At 40.9% G+C, this 23,809-nt stretch overlaps 1 protein-coding gene across 1 annotated transcript; it reads left to right on the top strand.

Annotated features, from left to right (window-relative positions):
- Positions 1 to 8,091: 8,091 nt before the first annotated feature.
- Positions 8,092 to 21,918, top strand: LOC308130168 (photoreceptor-specific nuclear receptor-like; the record flags this gene model as incomplete). Its single annotated transcript, XM_080496368.1, has 8 exons — positions 8,092 to 8,185; positions 8,659 to 8,809; positions 10,611 to 10,714; positions 10,801 to 11,094; positions 11,246 to 11,430; positions 19,913 to 20,153; positions 21,194 to 21,299; positions 21,786 to 21,918. The coding sequence occupies 8 exons, from the start codon at positions 8,092 to 8,094 to the stop codon at positions 21,916 to 21,918; spliced, it is 1,308 nt and encodes a 435-aa protein (XP_080352494.1).
- Positions 21,919 to 23,809: the final 1,891 nt, after the last annotated feature.

Here is a 23,809-nt window from a genome sequence, read left to right as displayed (position 1 = left end):
ACGTTTTGTCAATCTCCTTGATGGAATCCCTCCTCCCCCGATCCCTCGGTGCAGCCGGCGAGCTCGGTGAGCAGTAGCTGTCAGCACACTTGCCTCACAACAACAACATATCTGGTTAAAATCTGGCTTTCTGTATTTATGTGGGTTAACTTACTTTCTGAATTGACTCTCCAAGTGTCATCTCTGTCACTTGTCCAATGTGTTTTGTGTTCATTTATGACTATGTCATATCGGATCATTTTAATATTTTGTGAAATGTCGTCCTCTTTTTTCATGCAAGATTCACTCTATTTGAGTGGCACTCTTCAAAATGCTGTTTATACAAACTTAAAATTGTGACCGTTAATCTGTTTGTTTGATGTTAATTTTGTCACTTCATAGCATTTATTTAATTGTTATAATAAATCTACAGACGAAAAATTTAATAAAGAAAAAAGTTATTGATAACAGGGCTTCCTTTTAATATACAACAAAGCTCCAAAAAAGAAAAGAAATGCAAAAGATCTTCAAATAATGACTGGGTGTCAGACTTTGGGGGGGAACTGGGTGAAGCCATGCAGAAAGCCCACAGGCAGCTGACCTCAGAAGACTAATTATCTACCAAATCTTACAAATGTCAATGTTTTGTCGACCAAGGATGAAGAGTAGCCACCATATGGCTAAAGATGCCCGCAAGAAGTGTGTCTTCACTGCTCTTTAATCTTTTGAGCTAATTGTGTTTCTTACCCCTCCTTAAACTCCCGTGGTGACAAGCAGCTCGTGCCCCGGCAGACAAAATGTGGTCAAACGCTAATCTACTTAACTGCCCTCCACTTTGTTTTTCCTCAATTATGTCCGGGCCTTGTTGTGGCGGAGCACGAAACACGCTGACGTCGACAGTAATTCTGCTCTACAGGCAAATTTTCTACTTGGAGTTGAACTAACATGAGGGACACATGTTTAGATATTTACAGATTAAACCAATGGGACACGTGCTTGACCTATCAAGTAAGTACCCTCGGTGGTTATGACCGTGATGTGTGCATATTACAATTTGAGAACTACAAGACAAGATGTTTCTGACATAAAAAAAAATACAAATAAATCATGATTAAAACAGCAGTTATTCTTACAAGCATAGATTTTGAATCAATGTAATAAATGCATTGAGAAAACTGAATGGTTAATCCATATATATTCTAATATACTAATATGCGCTCACACTAAACGCAATGAACAGTCACCAATCAGCTTCAAATGCATCAGTGAGAACATGCAAACCCCATAAAGAAATGTCATTGTGATGGAAGCACAGATTTAGTTTCGACAAGCTTGAATGTAATGAAAATAATAATCTGATAAAGCAAAAATAATGAGTAATGTGCAATAAATATAGTGCATAGGCGCCCACAGACCAGAAAGACGCCATACTAACCATACAATGCTGCAGACTGCTCGTTTTCCATATTTCTAGTTAGAAAATGAACAATCTCTTCATTCGTCCTGGTAAAAAAAAAATACAGTGAGTCCTTCAAAAGGCTTCCTCTATTTACATGTATTTCCTTCATGAATTTGTTGCAAATATAATTAACAGTGAGCGTCATTCAGCTCTGCTGAACACTTCCTGTTAGTCTGTCTACGCTCTTACAAATGCTTCTCTGATCTCCTGTATCCACTCTTCATGTCTTGGTGTGGTTGTTGTGTTTTTTCAACCTAAGGTTACATTTTTATTTGATCTTTTTTTTATTTTTAATGAAGTGACTTCAACTTATGAACTGAAGCGAGGTTGTCTCCTCACAGCAGAGTCATGATCCGACAATAAAACTTGCACAGAAAACAAATAAACACATGAACTGGCTGTGTTTAGAGTACCCCCCCCCCCCCCCCCCCCCAAAATCAAGGTTAATTTCTGACTCTAAACTGCTTGTGAATGTGATCATCTGTCTTTCTGTATTTTGGCCGGGATGGATCGTCCACATGTCCAGGTGAAATTAAAATGTGTTTTTAATTAAAGAATATGATATTGTCTTCAATGTTTTCACTCAAAGAAAAAATAAATTCAAAAACATCCAGAACTAACAAGCACATTAAATAAATAGATAGATAGATAGATACACACACACACACACACACACACGCACACACAGTTAATTTCAGTCTAAGATCACGTCGGTGCGTCGTTGCCATCAGTTCCGGGAACAAACAGCAAACAAAAAAACCAACAAACAGCAGTGAGCGAGTGCAGATGCCAGCCACAGATGTCAGAAACACGAGCAGACAGTTCGCGTCCCCTATAGATTAAAATCATTCTCTTGAACCAGTCAACCGTGGCCAGAAGACAAACGATAGACGTTGTTCTGCCACATATTTCCATTAACACCAATGTTACAACATGTCAGCTTTTATAGAGCTCGACCAGTTGTGCAGGAAAGAAGTGGTTCTAAAAGGCAATGAATTAAAAATCTACGGTCTTTATTATTTATTTGTAAGCAGAAAAAAAACTGAAACAACAAAGCAACTGAGAAAATTTGTTTCGTCACAATCTGTTACAGGTTGTAAAATGAAAAGTCTGAAGACAGGAATATCAGGTTTATTATACTTTTCTGAATTATCCTCAAGACAAACATTTCTGTTTGTTTGTTTTATCATCTGATGAAGAAGACCTTTCTAAAATGATAATCAAATCAAAATAATAAAATGATTCTTAATATGTAGCTTACTAACCTGCTCAATAACTACTCATTATTCACTTATTCAGCCTGTCTATTGTTATTGTTGAAAGCAGGCACTTGTTTGAATTATATGTGTGTTCAGTTTTTTTTATATAGAGAAAGATCTCACTATTTAATCTATTTGCTTTTTTATATGACAAACAATTCTCTGTTACAACAACAAGCTTTTGAGTTTTAAACAAGCAGATAAAAAGGTCTGAATCATAGATGTACTTAACTTGTCAATTTAAAATATGTATTATAATTATTATACATATTATAAATTGTAAGTAGTTGTGAGCAGATTTTGAAAAATAATCATAGAAGTACAACTACAAGAAAATACTGCTGCAATACTATGTCATTACAAGCAGTGCTTTAAGTGTTAAAAAAATAAGTGATCATAATATTCAGTGGCGTGTGCAGACATTTTGCATGGCCAGTGGTCAGTGTAAACAAACAAAATGCACTTTGTGCAGCCTGTGGATCCTTTGATGCTTTATTATAGTAGTGTGCAATTGGAAAAAAACAAAAAAACAAGTACATTGTTGTAAGTAATTGCATGCTTATTTAAATATTGCCCGACTTTCTATAATTCCAGCCAACAAAAATAAAAGCAGAGAATAAGAGGGAGAAAGAGAGAGAGAGATATGTGGATGTCACTACACACGGTCCGGCATAAGTTCATATATACTTTTACTGTCCCTGTGGAGATTTTCTTTTTTTATCAGCTTGTACTGCAGTACATGTATCGGGTGTAATTTAAGTGTGTGATTCTGGGAAAGGAAAGAAAAAGCAACAGTAAATTACTTTGAAAACGGATACAGAGGAACCAGGGGTCATGTAGGAATTGACAGGACAGGACAGGATCATGGTGCAGTTTGCTGAAAACCAATTGATTAGAATTTTTAGAACATGTTCTGCCTGTACGATAGTATAACGTATTGTGTAATTTAAGTGTGAAATTTTGAAAGATGTTGATGGTGTCAACAATCACGTCAATATGGACCACAGACAGTACAGTGTACACTATTTTTTTTTAAATGAACATAAGCTGCACCCACCAGATTTAAAAAGAAATATATATATTTGTACATGTACAGTACAAACACTTGTCTATGAGTACATGTGTCCTGGTTGTAACATGGCATGAATTTCACTGTAGGATTGCGGCTTTTTTCTTTCTTTTTTTTTTTAAAGATAAACATCTTTTAAACACATCTTCTGGATGACAGACTGCACCAGAGGGAAAGAGAGGGAGGGAGAGCAAGTGAATTACTGCAAAAATACACAAACACTGAGGGTTTCATCTCTGGTCATAAAGTATTTGCTGATTGTGATTGTGAGGAGAGGATTGGTCAGCCTGCAGCCACAGAGTTCAGAGTTACATGATGCACCTAAACACATCATCCATGTGCAGAAATCCATAATTTAGGGTTAATGTTTAAACCACTGAGTTCAAAGTGTGTGAAAAAAGTAGCAGCTGATAGTCCAGACATGATGAACGTTTCCGGTATGCTAAAGGGTGAAACATTTAAAGTGGTGGCTTTCTTTTAATTCTAAACAGTTTCAACCCCCCCCCCCCCCCCCCCCCCCTTTACCTTTTCTAAAAAAAAAATATAATAAAAGAAAATATGGGCCAATATACTGAAAAGGACGTTTTTGTTTTTTTTTAATATTAAGATTTAAAATTCATGAAATTGTTTTCTGAGGTTGGATACATGATAAATGGATTTAGGCTATTTCTTTTCATATTTTCTTGTGGTAGCTATTTAAATGTTTTTTGCTCAATGACACAAGACAAGCTAATTTGTCATCAAGCCTGGACAAGTTGGATTCAGCTGGAAGGTAAGTTATTACATTTTTAATTCATTTTATTTTATTACACAAAGTCTTGTTTGCCAGTTTGACTTGTTTTCTAGACGTAAAATCATTTTCCCTCTCACTTAATGTCAAGGAAAGAAAGTTTGTTTAGAAAAATGGTGGCTGATCAGCCTCATTAGCCTATTGGCTTCATTAGCCTATTAGCTTCATTAGCCTATTGGCTTCATTAGCCTATTGGCTTCATTAGCCTATTAGCTTTGTTAGCCTATTGGCTTCATTAGCCTATTAGCTTCATTAGCCTATTGGCTTCATTAGCCTATTAGCTTTGTTAGCCTATTGGCTTCATTAGCCCATTCACCTTGTTTCTTGGTGGAAACATGAACTTTAAGCTGTTTGCTGTTTTTGATGTCACACATTCTGAACAATAATTTAAAATACATTTAGTTTGAAAGGGTTAGTGTCTGTAAAAGATTCAAAAAGTAACATTTGTCAAACTCAACAGTGATGATGTATGAAGCTTTAGCAACATGTCAATATATCTGATAACTTCTGTTTTTTACTTTGATTCAGGAGTTTAAATACAAATGTTTACATTGGAGTAACAGTTTTTTTGTTTATATAACCATGCATTTGTAGTAAGTTTTTATTTTTTATGTAGAAACTTTACAACTTGTTTCCTTCAACACCTGAAATATTCCAGAGAAATCAAAATAAATCATTTAACTACAATCTAAAATAAAGTGTTGAAATACACTAAATCACTTTCAAATATACCAGTACAAGGACTTCACTTTGAAGTATTGAATGAAATATCATCAGATAATTCTAATAAAACAATTGCAGTATCATGATTGATGACACTGCAATTGATTGACGATGATTTTGTTCCAACACTTGAATTTGACATGAAAAGGATTTAATAATTGTGGATTTACTTTATAGGTAAAAAACATAAATGAAGAGACGATTACTGACTGATTTAACAGGAGCTAACTAATTCAATATATTAAATATGGATTATAATGTATGCATTCTTGTTGAATTCCACTTCAATATTTCAATAAAAGTCTCTACCAGTTATGGTTTTACTATTGGAAAAAAGCGATCAGTGGTATTTCAGGTCACAGTCCTACTGGAGGTTAAGAGCTCCAAAAAGACTAAAATACTGGATCATGGAAAAAAAAATATTTATTGATGCTTTAATCCATCAAGTTAAAATATCCAGACTTTATTGGTCGAGGATACATTCAGGCGTTCACATGTTTAGAGCTCACAGTGAAGTTTTTCTCTTTGATATCCAAACATTCATAGAAGCTTCCCACTGGGAAAGTGGGAATATTTATGAAAAGCAGCGTGAAAATAGCCAGACTTCATTGATTGAACCGGTTTATGTTTGAACCTGAGACCATCAAAGAAACATCACTCAGTGTTTAATGACCACAAGTCCACAGTAAAATCACAAAAACAGCTCAAAGCTGGAGAGGTTTATCACAAGGTGATTTAACTCTGAGAAGTCACACTTTTCAAAGCACTTACATTTCTGTTTGTGGCTAAATGGTTGAATAGTGATCTAGTGTCAATACAGATCATTTCAATCAAAGCCATGCATTAATTCTAATAAAATATATTTCAATGTTTTCCCTTTACAGCTGATGATAAAAGATTAAGGATTGAGTTTTTTTTTCTTTTTTAGGCTGCGGAAGAATGTATAGGACAGCATGAGGTTCATCTGTCTTGTTAGTTCTTTTTTCTTTTGCCCTTGTCCTGTTCAGCAGCCTGGGAGACAATATGATGTGATTGAGAGCTTCTGATGTCAGAACAGTGTTTGCTGTGGAAACAGGAAGAGACTCAGAGTCTCCCCATGTTGCTGCTTTATTAGAAGTCGGCATGGCTGCCGTGCTGTGTGAGGCTGTAAAAGAAGGTTTAGAAAAGCATGTTTTCTTGAAAGAATCATCATAATCTCTTCAATATTTTTTTTATTCAATTTCACTAAGATGTGAAGGATTAAAGAGATACAGGCTCATGTTTAAGACATAATATGAGAAAGAAAATGCGTCCGGAGATCAACAGAATAAATCAAATGATTCAGAAAACATTCAATAAAAATTAAATGAAGGAATAAAAATAATGCAGATCACTCGGTATGAAGTATGTAAATATGTACAATCAAATAAAACTATCAGATAATACACACGAGTTAAATTATGATTCAGTGAAATAAAAGTATAGAGTGTAAATTGCAGTTATTGGCAGCTGGATTATTGTTTGTGTCGTCCACTATTCTATTCACGTGACTTGGTAAAGCAATAACGTACAGAGTTCATAATTTATTCCTATTTATCTGACGTAGGTCAATGATTTAAACGTGTTTACTGTGCTCCTCCTTGATGGCGCTTCCTCTGTCAGCCTGCCTGTTCAAATACCACATGTATGGCCGCTCTGCTGTTTAATAATACATGATGACCCCTCTTATATGAATCAAGTGAACTAATGGCTGCCAAAACAGGCCATTCAAATCTCTATCATTCTCCCTGGGACCCTCTTTTCTTTCTCTCTGCAGTCGGGTCGGGGGGAGATGATGATCTCCAGTTTGTCCCCAAAAAACGGGGGAAATGAGAGTTAATAGGCGGCTCCTGGGCAAACACCGGGAGTCCTGATGAATGGGAGGCAATCACACAGATCAAATATACAAGCAGGGAAATAGACCTGCAATTCAGAAGTGGACAAAAAAAGAGAAGAAAGAAATGGACGGTAAATATGATAATGGAATCGTTCCTTTAAATGCAGGATAGTGAAGAGGAGTGTTGAGTAATGGCAGCAGAGGAGACGAGGCGACGGAGCTAAAGTTACAGCTTCACTCAGTTCATCCTTGTTGTTGTGCTTTGTAGACCCGGTGGAGGTCCTGGTCCTGGTCCTGGTCCTGGTGCTGGTGCTGGTCCTGGTGCTGGTCCTGGTGCTGGTCCTGGTCCTGGTCCTGGTCCTGGTGCTGGTGCTGGTCCTGGTGCTGGTCCTGGTGCTGGTCCTGGTCCTGGTCCTGGTCCTGGTCCTGGTCCTGGTCCTGGTGGCTCCAGCGTTCTGCCAATGTGACTGATTGATCCAGGAGATGAACAGTAAAGATTAAGAGGAGGACAAATAGGCGTGCTGCTTACACAGCGCTTGGGACTAATCCCCCCCACCCCCCCCCACCCCGCTCAGCCCCCAGGCTCCCTTTTGAGGACCTGCTGCCGAGCAGAACCCTCAGACAGTGACGGACCCCGACGGCAGCAGAGACGACCAACACACACTCGCACACACTCAACCTCCAGTGCAACAAGTGTCAGCTTGAGCTGGTGGCAGGACCCCGACCCATCTGCAGCTCCACACCGGAGGCTGAGTGGTAGAAGCTCCAGCTGCCATCTGTCTCCCGGGGGGGGCACCACCGGCCCTCCACACACACTCACACACACACACACACGTTTGTGTTCCTGCTGAACAACACGCACCAAGTATCTCATCTGGGACGCTGGGACAAGAGGAGGAGAACTTCACCGCGGAGTTTCAGATCCATCGATCTGGGAGAGATTCTCTTCTGCGGAACATGATGGAGGATCACCTGGCGAAGATCCCCATGATTCCTTCGTCTTCCCCCACCGGGTCGTCAGGCAGCGGTGGGACCGACGACAGTCGAGGAGGTAAGAGGTCCAGGGGCATCCGCAGGTGGTCCGAAAGAAGTTTCAACACGTTTACTGCTGAGTTGTGCTTCAAAACCCGGCCGCAGTAAGACAGTGGAATGTAGAACCAGCAGGTTGGAGCGCAGAGAAATATCCAGTTTAATCAGTACATACTTACATACTGGTATCTCAACTTTATTCATAATTAACGGTTTTATTCAGATTGATTACAGCATCTTTACCGTGTTTATTTAAGTTCTTAATCTGCCTCCAGCTATTTTAGTTCTTTTGCTCATAATTTCAGAATCCTCCCCGGAGAGATTTCCAGGCCGAAGCGGCTGCTGCAATATTGTTGTGGCTTTTGTTGCCATTGTGCCGAGCTCCACGCCGCCGCCGCAGATGGCAGCCACGCGCACAAAAACAATACTGGCCTGAACACAGGACACTAACCGACTGACCTCTCTCCCACTGTGTGACTGTGCTTTGACTCGCAGCCAAGAGCCCCGGCCCGGGAAAAGCCCCGAGCCCGGCGCTGGTCTGCAAAGTGTGCGGCGACACCAGCAGCGGCAAACACTACGGCATCTACGCCTGCAACGGCTGCAGCGGCTTCTTCAAGCGCAGCGTGAGGAGGAGGCTCATCTACAGGCAAGGGAAAGCAAAGCATTCTGTGCATTGTGCCACCTTCATCAGGTTGCAGAGGCATTGTGGAAATGAAGGCAAATTCAAATAGTTGGGAGATTCGTAGATGTTATTGACAATCATAACACAGCAAAAGTCCATTTGAAAACAGAAGAAAACTAGTAGTGGTCTAATGAATCCTAAACATTGGTCTCATAAAAAAAAAAAAAAAAAAAAACCTACCCGGAAATACAACATTGTGGTTGTTTTTTGGTTTTTTGGGGGGGATTTTTTTAATCATGAAAAAAATACAAATTCTGGAAATGTAAAAATTTCCATTGTGTTTTTGTTGAATCATTATGTGAAATTACTATGATGATTTTCCAATTAAAAATGACAAATTAGACTGTAAAATGTCAAATATGAAAATTATATTCACCAGCTTCTATATTTTTGCCACAATATTTTTATTTAACTTTTAAGAATAAAAGTACAGCTTCTTGGAAATATTTGGTTCACAGTCATATTGAAAATTAGTTGCTGTACATAGAAGACAAAAGCAAAAGCAACCAAACCAAAGACACACAAAAAAATATATGAAAGAAATCAGAATAAAAGTACTTCTCCCGCCTAATCTAAACATAATCTGGCCAAATTAAAGTTAGACATTTCTAGAAAATGCGAATTTTAAATATTAAGATAATCACTAAAATTTGGGGAAAGAAAAAATCTACAAATTTGAAGAGTTGACATTTATCCCAGTGGCTCTGTTGGATCCAGGTCTTTAATATTTGGATTGAATCGCCTCCATATGAACACTTGAATATGTTTGTGAGTCTCTAATGGCCTGCCCCCATCGGTCTTGTCCACCGTGTTATAGTCGCTCTCTTTTAGTTTTTTTCAAACGTCAGCTTCTTAAACCAATGTAAACATGCATGTAATACTCTGATCATGGAAGGAATGCAGATGGAAATGAATGAAGGAATAAAATGTCATAAAATGAGATATTTATATTGATGTTATGGTTTAGTCTAAAAGGAGGCTGTTATCAGTTTATTGTCAAAGGATCACGCTGTGTGGTTTTAATGTAGATATTTGAGTAAAATGGTATCATTTCATCACATTGGCTCACTCAACTTGTACACAATGTTCCAAATTGTAATAATGATAGTAAAACACAACTAGAAAACATAATCTCAATGTTTACACTGTTCCTCAGTTCTCTTCAGGCTCAGACAACCCAGTTGTAATGACCATGACGTCTTATGCTACTACTACTGCTACTACTACTACTACTACTACTACTACTGCTACTACTACTACTGCTAACCACTACTACTACTGCTACTACTACTACTACTACTACTACTACTGCTACTACTACTACTGCTAACCACTACTACTACTACTACTACTACTACTACTACTGCTACTACTACTTCTACTACTGCTACTACTACTACTACTACTTCTACTACTACTTCTACTACTGCTACTACTACTACTACTACTGCTACTACTACTTCTACTACTGCTACTACTACTACTACTACTGCTACTGCTGCTACTACTACTACTCCTACTACTACTGCTACTCCTACTACTACTGCTACTACTACTGCTACTACTACTACTGCTACTCCTACTACTACTGCTACTCCTACTGCTACTACTACTACTGCTACTCCTACTACTACTGCTACTCCTACTACTACTACTACTACTACTGCTACTACTGCTACTGCTACTACTACTACTACTGCTACTGCTGCTACTGCTACGTCTCCTGGCAGTGTCCTGAGCCTGACCACTGTGATTGGTTGAGCAGGTGCCAGGCGGGGACGGGGTTGTGTCCAGTGGACAAAGCTCATCGGAACCAGTGTCAGGCGTGCCGGCTGAAGAAGTGTCTGCAGGCGGGCATGAATAAAGACGGTGAGTGGGGACGAGTCCTCCGGTGTCCGTCCCGACGTGAAGACCTCCGAGTCCCAAGTCAACCTGGACTGTTCTTCCTCCTGCAGCCGTGCAGAACGAGCGGCAGCCCCGCAGCACGGCCCAGGTCCGCCTGGACTCCATCGACGTCCCCGACAAGGAGCACCTGGCCACCACGCGGGAGCCCTCCTCCTCCTCCTCCTCCTCCTCCTCCTCCTCCTCCTCCTCCTCCTCCGTCATCACGTGGCCCCACATCACCTCCTCCATGTCCATCACCTCCTCCTCCGCGGCGCCGCAGCGCTGCGCCAGTCCCCAGAACAACCACCGCTTCATGGCCAGTCTCATGACGGCCGAAACCTGCGCCAAGCTGGAGCCCGAGGACGGTGAGGACGCCCGGGACACAGTCCACATTTCTTTTTTGACCAAATAGGGCTCCGAACTGGATCGGCGTCCCCGCTGAGGCCAGGTTTGTGGGGCCGACGAGCATAAAGGCTGACATGAAGTAAAACAGGCTGGTCTCATCTCCTCTTCCAGTTGACGAAAACATCGACGTGACCAGCAACGAGCCGGAGCTGGGAGGAGCGTCCTCGGAGTACCACATGGCTCTGTACCCGGCCAGCTCGGAGAACGTGTACGAGACGTCGGCCAGGCTCCTCTTCATGTCCGTCAAGTGGGCCAAGAACCTGCCCGTCTTCTCCAACCTGCCCTTCAGAGACCAGGTGACCAGAACTCCTTCACTTCCTGCACTTCTACTGTGTTTGAAGTACCGTCTACCTTACCGCTGCTTCTACTGTGTTTGAAGTACCGTCTACCTTGCCCCTGCTTTTACTGTGTTTGAAGTACCGTCTACCTTGCCCCTGCTTTTACTGTGTTTGAAGTACCGTCTACCTTACCGCTGCTTCTACTGTGTTTGAAGTACCGTCTACCTTGCCCATGCTTTTACTGTGTTTGAAGTACCGTCTACCTTGCCCCTGCTTTTACTGTGTTTGAAGTACCGTCTACCTTACCCCTGCTTTTACTGTGTTTGAAGTACCGTCTACCTTGCCCCTGCTTTTACTGTGTTTGAAGTACCGTCTACCTTGCCCCTGCTTTTACTGTGTTTGAAGTACCGTCTACCATACTGCTGCTTTTACTGTGTTTGAAGTCCCGTCTACCGTACCGCTGCTTTTACTGTGTTTGAAGTACCGTCTACCTTACCGCTGCTTTTACTGTGTTTGAAGTACCGTCTACCTTACCGCTGCTTTTACTGTGTTTGACGTACCGTCTACCTTACCGCTGCTTTTACTGTTTGAAGTACCGTCTACCTTACCGCTGCTTTTACTGTGTTTGAAGTACCGTCTACCTTACCGCTGCTTTTACTGTGTTTGAAGTACCGTCTACCATACTGCTGCTTTTACTGTGTTTGAAGTACCGTCTACCTTACCGCTGCTTTTACTGTGTTTGAAGTACCGTCTACCTTACCGCTGCTTTTACTGTGTTTGAAGTACCGTCTACCTTACCGCTGCTTTTACTGTGTTTGAAGCACCGCCTACCATACTGCTGCTTTTACTTAGTTTGAAGTACCGTCTACCTTACCGCTGCTTTTACTGTGTTTGAAGTACCGTCTACCTTACCGCTGCTTTTACTGTATTTGAAGTACCGTCTACCTTACCGCTGCTTTTACTGTGTTTGACGTACCGTCTACCTTACTGCTGCTTTTACTGTGTTTGAAGTACCGTCTACCATACCGCTGCTTTTACTGTGTTTGACGTACCGTCTACCTTACTGCTGCTTTTACTGTGTTTGAAGTACCGTCTACCATACCGCTGCTTTTACTGTGTTTGACGTACCGTCTACCTTACCGCTGCTTTTACTGTGTTTGACGTACCGTCTACCTTACCGCTGCTTTTACTGTGTTTGACGTACCGTCTACCTTACCGCTGCTTTTACTGTGTTTGAAGTACCGTCTACCTTACCGCTGCTTTTACTGTGTTTGAAGTACCGTCTACCTTACCGCTGCTTTTACTGTGTTTGAAGTACCGTCTACCATACTGCTGCTTTTACTGTGTTTGAAGTACCGTCTACCTTACCGCTGCTTTTACTGTGTTTGAAGTACCGTCTACCTTACCGCTGCTTTTACTGTGTTTGAAGTACCGTCTACCTTACCGCTGCTTTTACTGTGTTTGAAGCACCGCCTACCATACCGCTGCTTTTACTTAGTTTGAAGTACCGTCTACCTTACCGCTGCTTTTACTGTGTTTGAAGTACCGTCTACCTTACCGCTGCTTTTACTGTATTTGAAGTACCGTCTACCTTACCGCTGCTTTTACTGTGTTTGACGTACCGTCTACCTTACTGCTGCTTTTACTGTGTTTGAAGTACCGTCTACCATACCGCTGCTTTTACTGTGTTTGACGTACCGTCTACCTTACTGCTGCTTTTACTGTGTTTGAAGTACCGTCTACCATACCGCTGCTTTTACTGTGTTTGACGTACCGTCTACCTTACCGCTGCTTTTACTGTGTTTGACGTACCGTCTACCTTACCGCTGCTTTTACTGTGTTTGACGTACCGTCTACTTTACCGCTGCTTTTACTGTGTTTGAAGTACTGTGCACCTTACCACTGCATGTTCAGAGTGACGACGTGACACATTCAAATTGGCCTGATTGACTGCATTTTAAACATTTGACCTGCATCAATACAGAAGAAATGATTCCTGCTTATAAACAATAACAATTCCATTTTATTGCATCTGCAGATCATCAATTAATAGTTTAATAATTAGCAGGTTTTTTTCAACTTAATTTGTTTTAAAAAGGTGTAAAACATACAAGAAAGTTTTGAAAACAGATGAGAAAATATTGATATATTGTTAATATTTCTACATTATCTATATTTAGCAATTTATTTTTAACTTGCATCTCGTATTTTTTTGATTTAGAATTTGTACTTTTTTGTCAAATGAAGTAGCATTTTAAGATGTCTTACTGTATTATTAATAAGTCCACTAATCATGTTAAAATGTAGATTTCATTTTGTTGTATAATAATAAAAGACATCCCAACATTTAATTTACTATTTAGATATCGCCATGAACGTCTTTAACGATTTTGAACTTTTTAAAACTTCACAAAATTTTTTTTTGTTTTGTTTTAATACATTTTTAACAACATTTTAAATTTAAAAGCAGATAATAGGCAAATATGTAATTTTTGGGATTATTCATTCATACATGTTTTTAATATATAGTATATATCAATAAATTAGAATGTACACATTAAATAATTAATTGTAATAATTGTGTCGCATATCTTTAACAAATGACAGTTAAAAGCAAAGTCATCACTGTATTGTAGAACTGAAACTGGATGGATCCAGTATTAGTGAACACGAACAATCAGTTGCTACCGTCACAATTTAATCTTCTATTTGATGAAATCTTATACAGAACAAACATACAGTTTGTGTTTGGTAACAGTGAGTGTGGTGTTACTGTGTGGTGACAGTGAGTGTAGTGTTACTGTGTGGTAACAGTGAGTGTGGTGTTACTGTGTGGTGACAGTGAGTGTAGTGTTACTGTGTGGTGACAGTGAGTGTAGTGTTACTGTGTGGTGACAGTGAGTGTAGTGTTACTGTGTGATGACAGTGAGTGTAGTGTTACTGTGTGGTGACAGTGAGTGTAGTGTTACTGTGTGGTGACAGTGAGTGTAGTGTTACTGTGTGGTGACAGTGAGTGTAGTGTTACTGTGTGGTGACAGTGAGTGTGGTGTTACTGTGTGGTGACAGTGAGTGTAGTGTTACTGTGTGGTGACAGTGAGTGTGGTGTTACTGTGTGGTGACAGTGAGTGTAGTGTTACTGTGTGGTGACAGTGAGTGTAGTGTTACTGTGTGGTGACAGTGAGTGTAGTGTTTCTGTGTGGTGACAGTGAGTGTAGTGTTACTGTGTGGTGACAGTGAGTGTAGTGTTACTGTGTGGTGACAGTGAGTGTGGTGTTACTGTGTGGTGACAGTGAGTGTGGTGTTACTGTGTGGTGACAGTGAGTGTAGTGTTTCTGTGTGGTGACAGTGAGTGTGGTGTTACTGTGTGGTGACAGTGAGTGTAGTGTTACTGTGTGGTGACAGTGAGTGTAGTGTTACTGTGTGGTAACAGTGAGTGTAGTGTTACTGTGTGGTAACTCTGGTCTGAGTGTAGTGTTACTGTGTGGTAACAGTGAGTGTAGTGTTACTGAGTGGTAACAGTGAGTGTAGTGTTTCTGTGTGGTGACAGTGAGTGTGGTGTTACTGTGTGGTGACAGTGAGTGTAGTGTTACTGTGTGGTAACTCTGGTCTGAGTGTAGTGTTACTGTGTGGTGACAATGAGTGTATTGTTACTGTGTGGTAACAGTGAGTGTAGTGTTTCTGTGTGGTGACAGTGAGTGTAGTGTTACTGTGTGATGACAGTGAGTGTAGTGTTACTGTGTGGTAACAGTGAGTGTAGTGTTACTGTGTGGTAACTCTGGTCTGAGTGTAGTGTTACTGTGTGGTAACAGTGAGTGTAGTGTTACTGAGTGGTAACAGTGAGTGTAGTGTTTCTGTGTGGTGACAGTGAGTGTGGTGTTACTGTGTGGTGACAGTGAGTGTAGTGTTACTGTGTGGTAACTCTGGTCTGAGTGTAGTGTTACTGTGTGGTGACAATGAGTGTATTGTTACTGTGTGGTAACAGTGAGTGTAGTGTTTCTGTGTGGTGACAGTGAGTGTAGTGTTACTGTGTGATGACAGTGAGTGTAGTGTTACTGTGTGGTGACAGTGAGTGTAGTGTTACTGTGTGGTGACAGTGAGTGTAGTGTTACTGTGTGGTGACAGTGAGTGTTGTGTTACTGTGTGGTGACAGTGAGTGTGGTGTTACTGTGTGGTGACAGTGAGTGTAGTGTTTCTGTGTGGTGACAGTGAGTGTGGTGTTACTGTGTGGTGACAGTGAGTGTAGTGTTACTGTGTGGTGACAGTGAGTGTGGTGTTACTGTGTGGTGACAGTGAGTGTAGTGTTACTGTGTGGTAACTCTGGTCTGAGTGTAGTGTTACTGTGTGGTAACAGTGAGTGTAGTGTTACTGAGTGGTAACAGTGAGTGTAGTGTTTCTGTGTGGTGACAGTGAGTGTGGTGTTACTGTGTGGTGACAGTGAGTGTAGTGTTACTGTGTGGTAACTTTGGTCTGAGTGTAGTGTTACTGTGTGGTGACAATGAGTGTATTGTTACTGTGTGGTAACAGTGAGTGTAGTGTTTCTGTGTGGTGACAGTGAGTGTAGTGTTACTGTGTGGTAACAGTGAGTGTAGTGTTACTGTGTGGTAACTCTGGTCTGAGTGTAGTGTTACTGTGTGGTAACAGTGAGTGTAGTGTTACTGAGTGGTAACAGTGAGTGTAGTGTTTCTGTGTGGTGACAGTGAGTGTGGTGTTACTGTGTGGTGACAGTGAGTGTAGTGTTACTGTGTGGTAACTCTGGTCTGAGTGTAGTGTTACTGTGTGGTGACAATGAGTGTATTGTTACTGTGTGGTAACAGTGAGTGTAGTGTTTCTGTGTGGTGACAGTGAGTGTAGTGTTACTGTGTGATGACAGTGAGTGTAGTGTTACTGTGTGGTGACAGTGAGTGTAGTGTTACTGTGTGGTGACAGTGAGTGTAGTGTTACTGTGTGGTGACAGTGAGTGTTGTGTTACTGTGTGGTGACAGTGAGTGTGGTGTTACTGTGTGGTGACAGTGAGTGTAGTGTTTCTGTGTGGTGGCAGTGAGTGTGGTGTTACTGTGTGGTGACAGTGAGTGTAGTGTTACTGTGTGGTGACAGTGAGTGTGGTGTTACTGTGTGGTGACAGTGAGTGTAGTGTTACTGTGTGGTAACAGTGAGTGTAGTGTTACTGTGTGGTAACTCTGGTCTGAGTGTAGTGTTACTGTGTGGTAACAGTGAGTGTAGTGTTACTGAGTGGTAACAGTGAGTGTAGTGTTTCTGTGTGGTGACAGTGAGTGTGGTGTTACTGTGTGGTGACAGTGAGTGTAGTGTTACTGTGTGGTAACTCTGGTCTGAGTGTAGTGTTACTGTGTGGTGACAATGAGTGTATTGTTACTGTGTGGTAACAGTGAGTGTAGTGTTTCTGTGTGGTGACAGTGAGTGTAGTGTTACTGTGTGGTAACAGTGAGTGTAGTGTTACTGTGTGGTAACAGTGAGTGTAGTGTTACTGTGTGGTGACAGTGAGTGTAGTGTTACTGTGTGGTAACAGTGAGTGTGGTGTTACTGTGTGGAAACAGTGAGTGTGGTGTTACTGTGTGGTGACAGTGAGTGTGGTGTTACTGTGTGGTGACAGTGAGTGTAGTGTTACTGTGTGGTGACAGTGAGTGTAGTGTTACTGTGTGGTGACAGTGAGTGTTGTGTTACTGTGTGGTGACAGTGAGTGTGGTGTTACTGTGTGGTGACAGTGAGTGTAGTGTTTCTGTGTGGTGACAGTGAGTGTGGTGTTACTGTGTGGTGACAGTGAGTGTAGTGTTACTGTGTGGTGACAGTGAGTGTGGTGTTACTGTGTGGTGACAGTGAGTGTAGTGTTACTGTGTGGTAACAGTGAGTGTAGTGTTACTGTGTGGTAACTCTGGTCTGAGTGTAGTGTTACTGTGTGGTAACAGTGAGTGTAGTGTTACTGAGTGGTAACAGTGAGTGTAGTGTTTCTGTGTGGTGACAGTGAGTGTGGTGTTACTGTGTGGTGACAGTGAGTGTAGTGTTACTGTGTGGTAACTCTGGTCTGAGTGTAGTGTTACTGTGTGGTGACAATGAGTGTATTGTTACTGTGTGGTAACAGTGAGTGTAGTGTTTCTGTGTGGTGACAGTGAGTGTAGTGTTACTGTGTGGTAACAGTGAGTGTAGTGTTACTGTGTGGTAACAGTGAGTGTAGTGTTACTGTGTGGTGACAGTGAGTGTAGTGTTACTGTGTGGTAACAGTGAGTGTGGTGTTACTGTGTGGTAACAGTGAGTGTGGTGTTACTGTGTGGTGACAGTGAGTGTGGTGTTACTGTGTGGTGACAGTGAGTGTAGTGTTACTTTGTGGTGACAGTGAGTGTAGTGTTACTTTGTGGTAACAGTGAGTGTGGTGTTACTGTGTGGTAACAGTGAGTGTAGTGTTACTGTGTGGTAACAGTGAGTGTGGTGTTACTGTGTGGTAACAGTGAGTGTAGTGTTACTGTGTGGTGACAGTGAGTGTAGTGTTACTGTGTGGTAACAGCGAGTGTAGTGTTACTTTGTGGTAACAGTGAGTGTAGTGTTACTGTGTGGTGACAGTGAGTGTAGTGTTACTGTGTGGTAACAGTGAGTGTGGTGTTACTGTGTGGTAACAGTGAGTGTAGTGTTACTGTGTGGTAACAGTGAGTGTGGTGTTACTGTGTGGTAACAGTGAGTGTGGTGTTACTGTGTGGTAACAGTGAGTGTAGTGTTACTGTGTGGTAACAGTGAGTGTAGTGTTACTGTGTGGTAACAGTGAGTGTGGTGTTACTGTGTGGTGACAGTGAGTGTAGTGTTACTGTGTGGTAACAGTGAGTGTAGTGTTACTGTGTGGTAACAGTGAGTGTAGTGTTACTGTGTGGTAACAGTGAGTGTGGTGTTACTGTGTGGTGACAGTGAGTGTAGTGTTACTGTGTGGTAACAGTGAGTGTGGTGTTACTGTGTGGTGACAGTGAGTGTAGTGTTACTGTGTGGTAACTCTGGTCTGAGTGTAGTGTTACTGTGTGGTGACAATGAGTGTATTGTTACTGTGTGGTAACAGTGAGTGTAGTGTTTCTGTGTGGTGACAGTGAGTGTAGTGTTACTGTGTGGTAACAGTGAGTGTAGTGTTACTGTGTGGTAACAGTGAGTGTAGTGTTACTGTGTGGTGACAGTGAGTGTAGTGTTACTGTGTGGTAACAGTGAGTGTGGTGTTACTGTGTGGTAACAGTGAGTGTGGTGTTACTGTGTGGTGACAGTGAGTGTGGTGTTACTGTGTGGTGACAGTGAGTGTAGTGTTACTTTGTGGTGACAGTGAGTGTAGTGTTACTTTGTGGTAACAGTGAGTGTGGTGTTACTGTGTGGTAACAGTGAGTGTAGTGTTACTGTGTGGTAACAGTGAGTGTGGTGTTACTGTGTGGTAACAGTGAGTGTAGTGTTACTGTGTGGTGACAGTGAGTGTAGTGTTACTGTGTGGTAACAGCGAGTGTAGTGTTACTTTGTGGTAACAGTGAGTGTAGTGTTACTGTGTGGTGACAGTGAGTGTAGTGTTACTGTGTGGTAACAGTGAGTGTGGTGTTACTGTGTGGTAACAGTGAGTGTAGTGTTACTGTGTGGTAACAGTGAGTGTGGTGTTACTGTGTGGTAACAGTGAGTGTGGTGTTACTGTGTGGTAACAGTGAGTGTAGTGTTACTGTGTGGTAACAGTGAGTGTAGTGTTACTGTGTGGTAACAGTGAGTGTGGTGTTACTGTGTGGTGACAGTGAGTGTAGTGTTACTGTGTGGTAACAGTGAGTGTAGTGTTACTGTGTGGTAACAGTGAGTGTGGTGTTACTGTGTGGTGACAGTGAGTGTAGTGTTACTGTGTGGTAACAGTGAGTGTAGTGTTACTGTGTGGTAACAGTGAGTGTAGTGTTACTGTGTGGTAACAGTGAGTGTGGTGTTACTGTGTGGTGACAGTGAGTGTAGTGTTACTGTGTGGTAACAGTGAGTGTGGTGTTACTGTGTGGTAACAGTGAGTGTGGTGTTACTGTGTGGTAACAGTGAGTGTAGTGTTACTGTGTGGTGACAGTGAGTGTAGTGTTACTGTGTGGTAACAGTGAGTGTAGTGTTACTTTGTGGTAACAGTGAGTGTAGTGTTACTTTGTGGTAACAGTGAGTGTAGTGTTACTGTGTGGTAACAGTGAGTGTGGTGTTACTGTGTGGTAACAGTGAGTGTGGTGTTACTGTGTGGTGACAGTGAGTGTAGTGTTACTGTGTGGTAACAGTGAGTGTAGTGTTACTGTGTGGTGACTGTGAGTGTGGTGTTACTGTGTGGTAACAGTGAGTGTAGTGTTACTGTGTGGTGACAGTGAGTGTAGTGTTACTGTGTGGTAACAGTGAGTGTAGTGTTACTGTGTGGTGACTGTGAGTGTGGTGTTACTGTGTGGTGACTGTGAGTGTTGTGTTACTGTGTGGTAACAGTGAGTGTGGTGTTACTGTGTGGTGACTCTGCCTTGCCCCTGCTGGCCAGGTGATCCTGCTGGAGGAGGCGTGGAGCGAGCTCTTCCTGCTGTGCGCCATCCAGTGGTCTCTGCCTCTGGACAGCTCGCCGCTGCTCTCGCTGCCCGACCTCTGCCCCGGCATGCAGGGCAAGAGCAGCTACAGCAGCCTGGACCTGCGCCTCCTGCAGGAGGTGTTCGGCCGCTTCAAGGGCCTGGCCGTCGACCCCACCGAGTTCGCCTGCCTCAAGGCCGTGGTGCTCTTCAAACCAGGTCAGAAAAGCTCATCACCATGACAACCTCATTAACAATAAACAATGAACCGTATTTTGGTATTTTGGCTTCAAATCCTACGTAGCTATAGGCCTTGGCAATAAACCGAAGATTTACACATACTGAAATGTACAAAAATGACCCACGTCATTTCGGTAAATTCTGTGTTTAAAAAAAGAAACACCTGGTTCACGGTTAGGTATCGGTGTTGGGCACTGAGACTCCATTTCACCATATCTAAAACCGTGCAGAGCTTTATGTTCTACTGATTCTACTGATCTTTCCCGTAGCGCGATTTCAAGGCTAACATCTCCAACAGTTACACTGAAAACTTGAAGAACTTATAAAATCACATTTATTCTTCTATGTGATTTTTGAAAATAATGACAAAAGCTCAAATTGAATAAAACAAAATCACAATTTTGTTGAAATAGGAAATGAAATAAATCAACACATATATGACACTGGCCTCATAGGCGCTCACTGTTACTCATTAAAGAGATTGCCAGTAAAAAAAGCTAAAAGAGTTTTATTATCAGAATATTTTATTAATATAATTGCGTAAACACAACAATTATTATTTCATATAATTAACAAAACGTTTTTTTTGCCTTGAATATCCACAGTTTTCCAGGTGAAAGTCTTGTGTGATTTTGATGCCATCATCTATGGCATCATAATCACACAACTTGCTGCCTAATAATACTAATGTTTATTGATATTAAAGATAATCCATTTGTATTTTATCTTCCAGTTTACGGGAGTTTCAATGAAGACATACATTTTTTTTCATAAAAATATGTAAAATAAATATATACCATTATTATTATTATTATTATTATTATTATTAGGTTTTTTCCTCTCAATGTATAAAGTCCACCCACCTACACTGTCGAAATGAATTTAACGTCACACATCTTCATGGACCAAGACAATATTTGTAGTTGTTCAGTAATCAGTTGTATGTGTGAGGCGTTGTGATGCAGATGAGCGTTCAGATATTTGACAGATGTATCCCCCCCCCCCCCCCCCCCCCACAGAGACTCGCGGCTTGAAGGATCCAGAACAAGTGGAGAACCTGCAGGACCAGTCTCAGGTCATGCTGGGACAGCACATCCGCTCACACTACCCCAGTCAACCAGCCCGGTACTTCACTTCCTCAAATATCCACAAAGCATTTCTATCAAAGTCCATATGCAGCAATTATAACAAGGAATGAGGCACTTTTTATTATTCGTTTGCTATTTAAATGATTTCTCACTGCCATGAAGAACAATATTCTGTTCTCGTTGCATTATATTTGATCATATCTGTCATGATGCTTGATCACCAGCAGGGGGCGGCAGAGCACGAAGAGTTCGGTTCACTTTCTGACTATTCATGAGAAACTGTTTTCTCTTAGTTTGTACTGGAAAATACATTCATCTGTCTTTTTATTCACATTTACTCTATAAAAAAAGCGAGGTGGCAGCCTTTCTGGTGCACAAGCTATCACGTCTTATCTTCAGGAATTCAGATAATTGATAAGGGAAAATACCAGATGAGGATGAAAAAAAACAAAAACTGAGCAAAATGATGTGTTGTGAGGTTTTGTCCTTCATTTTGTCCTGTTTTTTCTGTTTGTGTGTCCAGGTTTGGAAAGCTGCTCCTTCTCCTCCCGTCGCTGCGGTTCGTCAACTCGGAGCGAATTGAGCTGCTGTTCTTCCACAGGACCATCGGAAACACTCCCATGGAGAAACTGCTGTGTGACATGTTCAAAAACTAACCCCCCCCCCCCCCCCCCCACACACACACACCTCTCACACCAGAGGACGTCTGCTTCGTGTTTTCAGAGATCCTGCATGCTGTTGTTATTTTGTATTGTAAAAGTCACTTTATCATTTGTTGTTTCCACGTGATGAGAGGAGCTGCAGTCCCGTCCTCACTGTCTCTTTGCTCCACATGGAGACTTTACTCTGTTGATTTACAGACACTTTCACCCTGTAGGACCTCACTACTTTTGTATTTCACTGTTTCTTCTTGTGAAAATGGTCCACATTTTGATGGTTTGGTGACTGTTTTCATGTTCTCATGCCTTCATATAGTAAAAAAAAAAAAAAAAAAAAAAGCTTCTTAAGTGAGGATGTAAATATTTGTTGATTCAAAGGAGATTAAAGAGAGCTGCAGCCTGTGGTCTGAACACGCAGCGCCCTCTTCTGTTCATTTACTGCCAGTGTGCTGCAAGTTACTGGAAATCTGTGAGAAACTGGAGTTGCAAGTTACTTCTTTGAACAAAAGTGGTGTCCTGTTTATTGCAAATAAAAAATAATAAGCAGAGGTGGGAAACTTGCCAGGCAAAATGATCATATTTCTAAAACTAACAACAGTCTTTTAAAAAACACTGAAGACACATGAAATATTCATTTTTGAAAATGCTGCTTCACACTTCTTGTAATCATTCAAATATTCTTCTGTTTTGCAACCTTTTCTTCACAATTACTTAATAAAAAAAAGTCACAACATATTTCATCATTTAATTCAATCCATACATCTAGTGAGTAACAACTGGGTATTTTTATTCAAATAGGACTCTTGTTCTTTGGCTGTATTTATCTGTAAATTCTGGAATAAGATTCACCCTTTAAAATAGACTTTATTTCAATTCGATTCAATTCACCTTTATTTCTATGGCACCAGATATCCAGTGTCTTCCAATCACAGTGAGACAAAACAGCTTCACTCCTAAAATGCAATTCAGATTGTTTTATAGACAATAAGAAAGATGCAAAAAAAAGACGAGAAAAGATGAAAACAAACATATTTGTAACTTGCAACCAATAATGTAATAGTGGGTAATAGCAATGATTGAGAATAATATAATAGAGTAATAATTCAATAATAGGCAAAAACGGCTACTTGAAAATAGAAGATAAATAGATACAAGTTTTTCCTGCAGTTTTGTGCAGGCTGCTTGTCAGCTCTTTCTCTACTGGACGGCAGAATCTGCATATCGATTTATTGAGTATGAACACGATGCAATTGTCCCTCAGAGAGGATTGTTTAACTACATTATGACGCTGTTACACACTGGTGATCTTCAACTGGCAGGGAATGTGTGACCGCTGCAAACATAATAATCACATTTACAATTTCAATACAGTCATATCTTATTCTTCTATTGATCATATCATATCATATCATATCATATCATATCATATCATATCATATCATATCATATCTCATATCATATCATATCATATCTCATATCATATCATATCATATCAAATCATATCATATCATATCATATCATATCATATCATATCATACCATACCACATAATATATATCATATATCACATCATATCATATATCATATCATAACATATATCATATCATATCATACATACCATACCATACCATATCATATCATATCATACATCATATCATATATCAAATCATATCATATCATATCATACCATACCATACCATACCATATCATATTATATGTCATATCATCTCATATATCATCTATCATATAATATCATATCATATCATATCATATCATATCATATCATATCATATCATATCATATATCATATCATATTGTGGTGTGCACCTGAGAGGGAGGTTCTCCCAACCAGAATGGAGTGGGTGTGTCGGTCACGTGGTGTGGTGTTG

This window comes from Blennius ocellaris (genome assembly GCF_963422515.1).
Source record: "Blennius ocellaris genome assembly, chromosome: 1".
Taxonomy (NCBI): Eukaryota; Metazoa; Chordata; class Actinopteri; order Blenniiformes; family Blenniidae; genus Blennius; species Blennius ocellaris.
The sequence above is the reverse complement of the archived record's forward strand: the minus strand, read 5'-3'. Positions and strand labels throughout refer to the sequence as shown.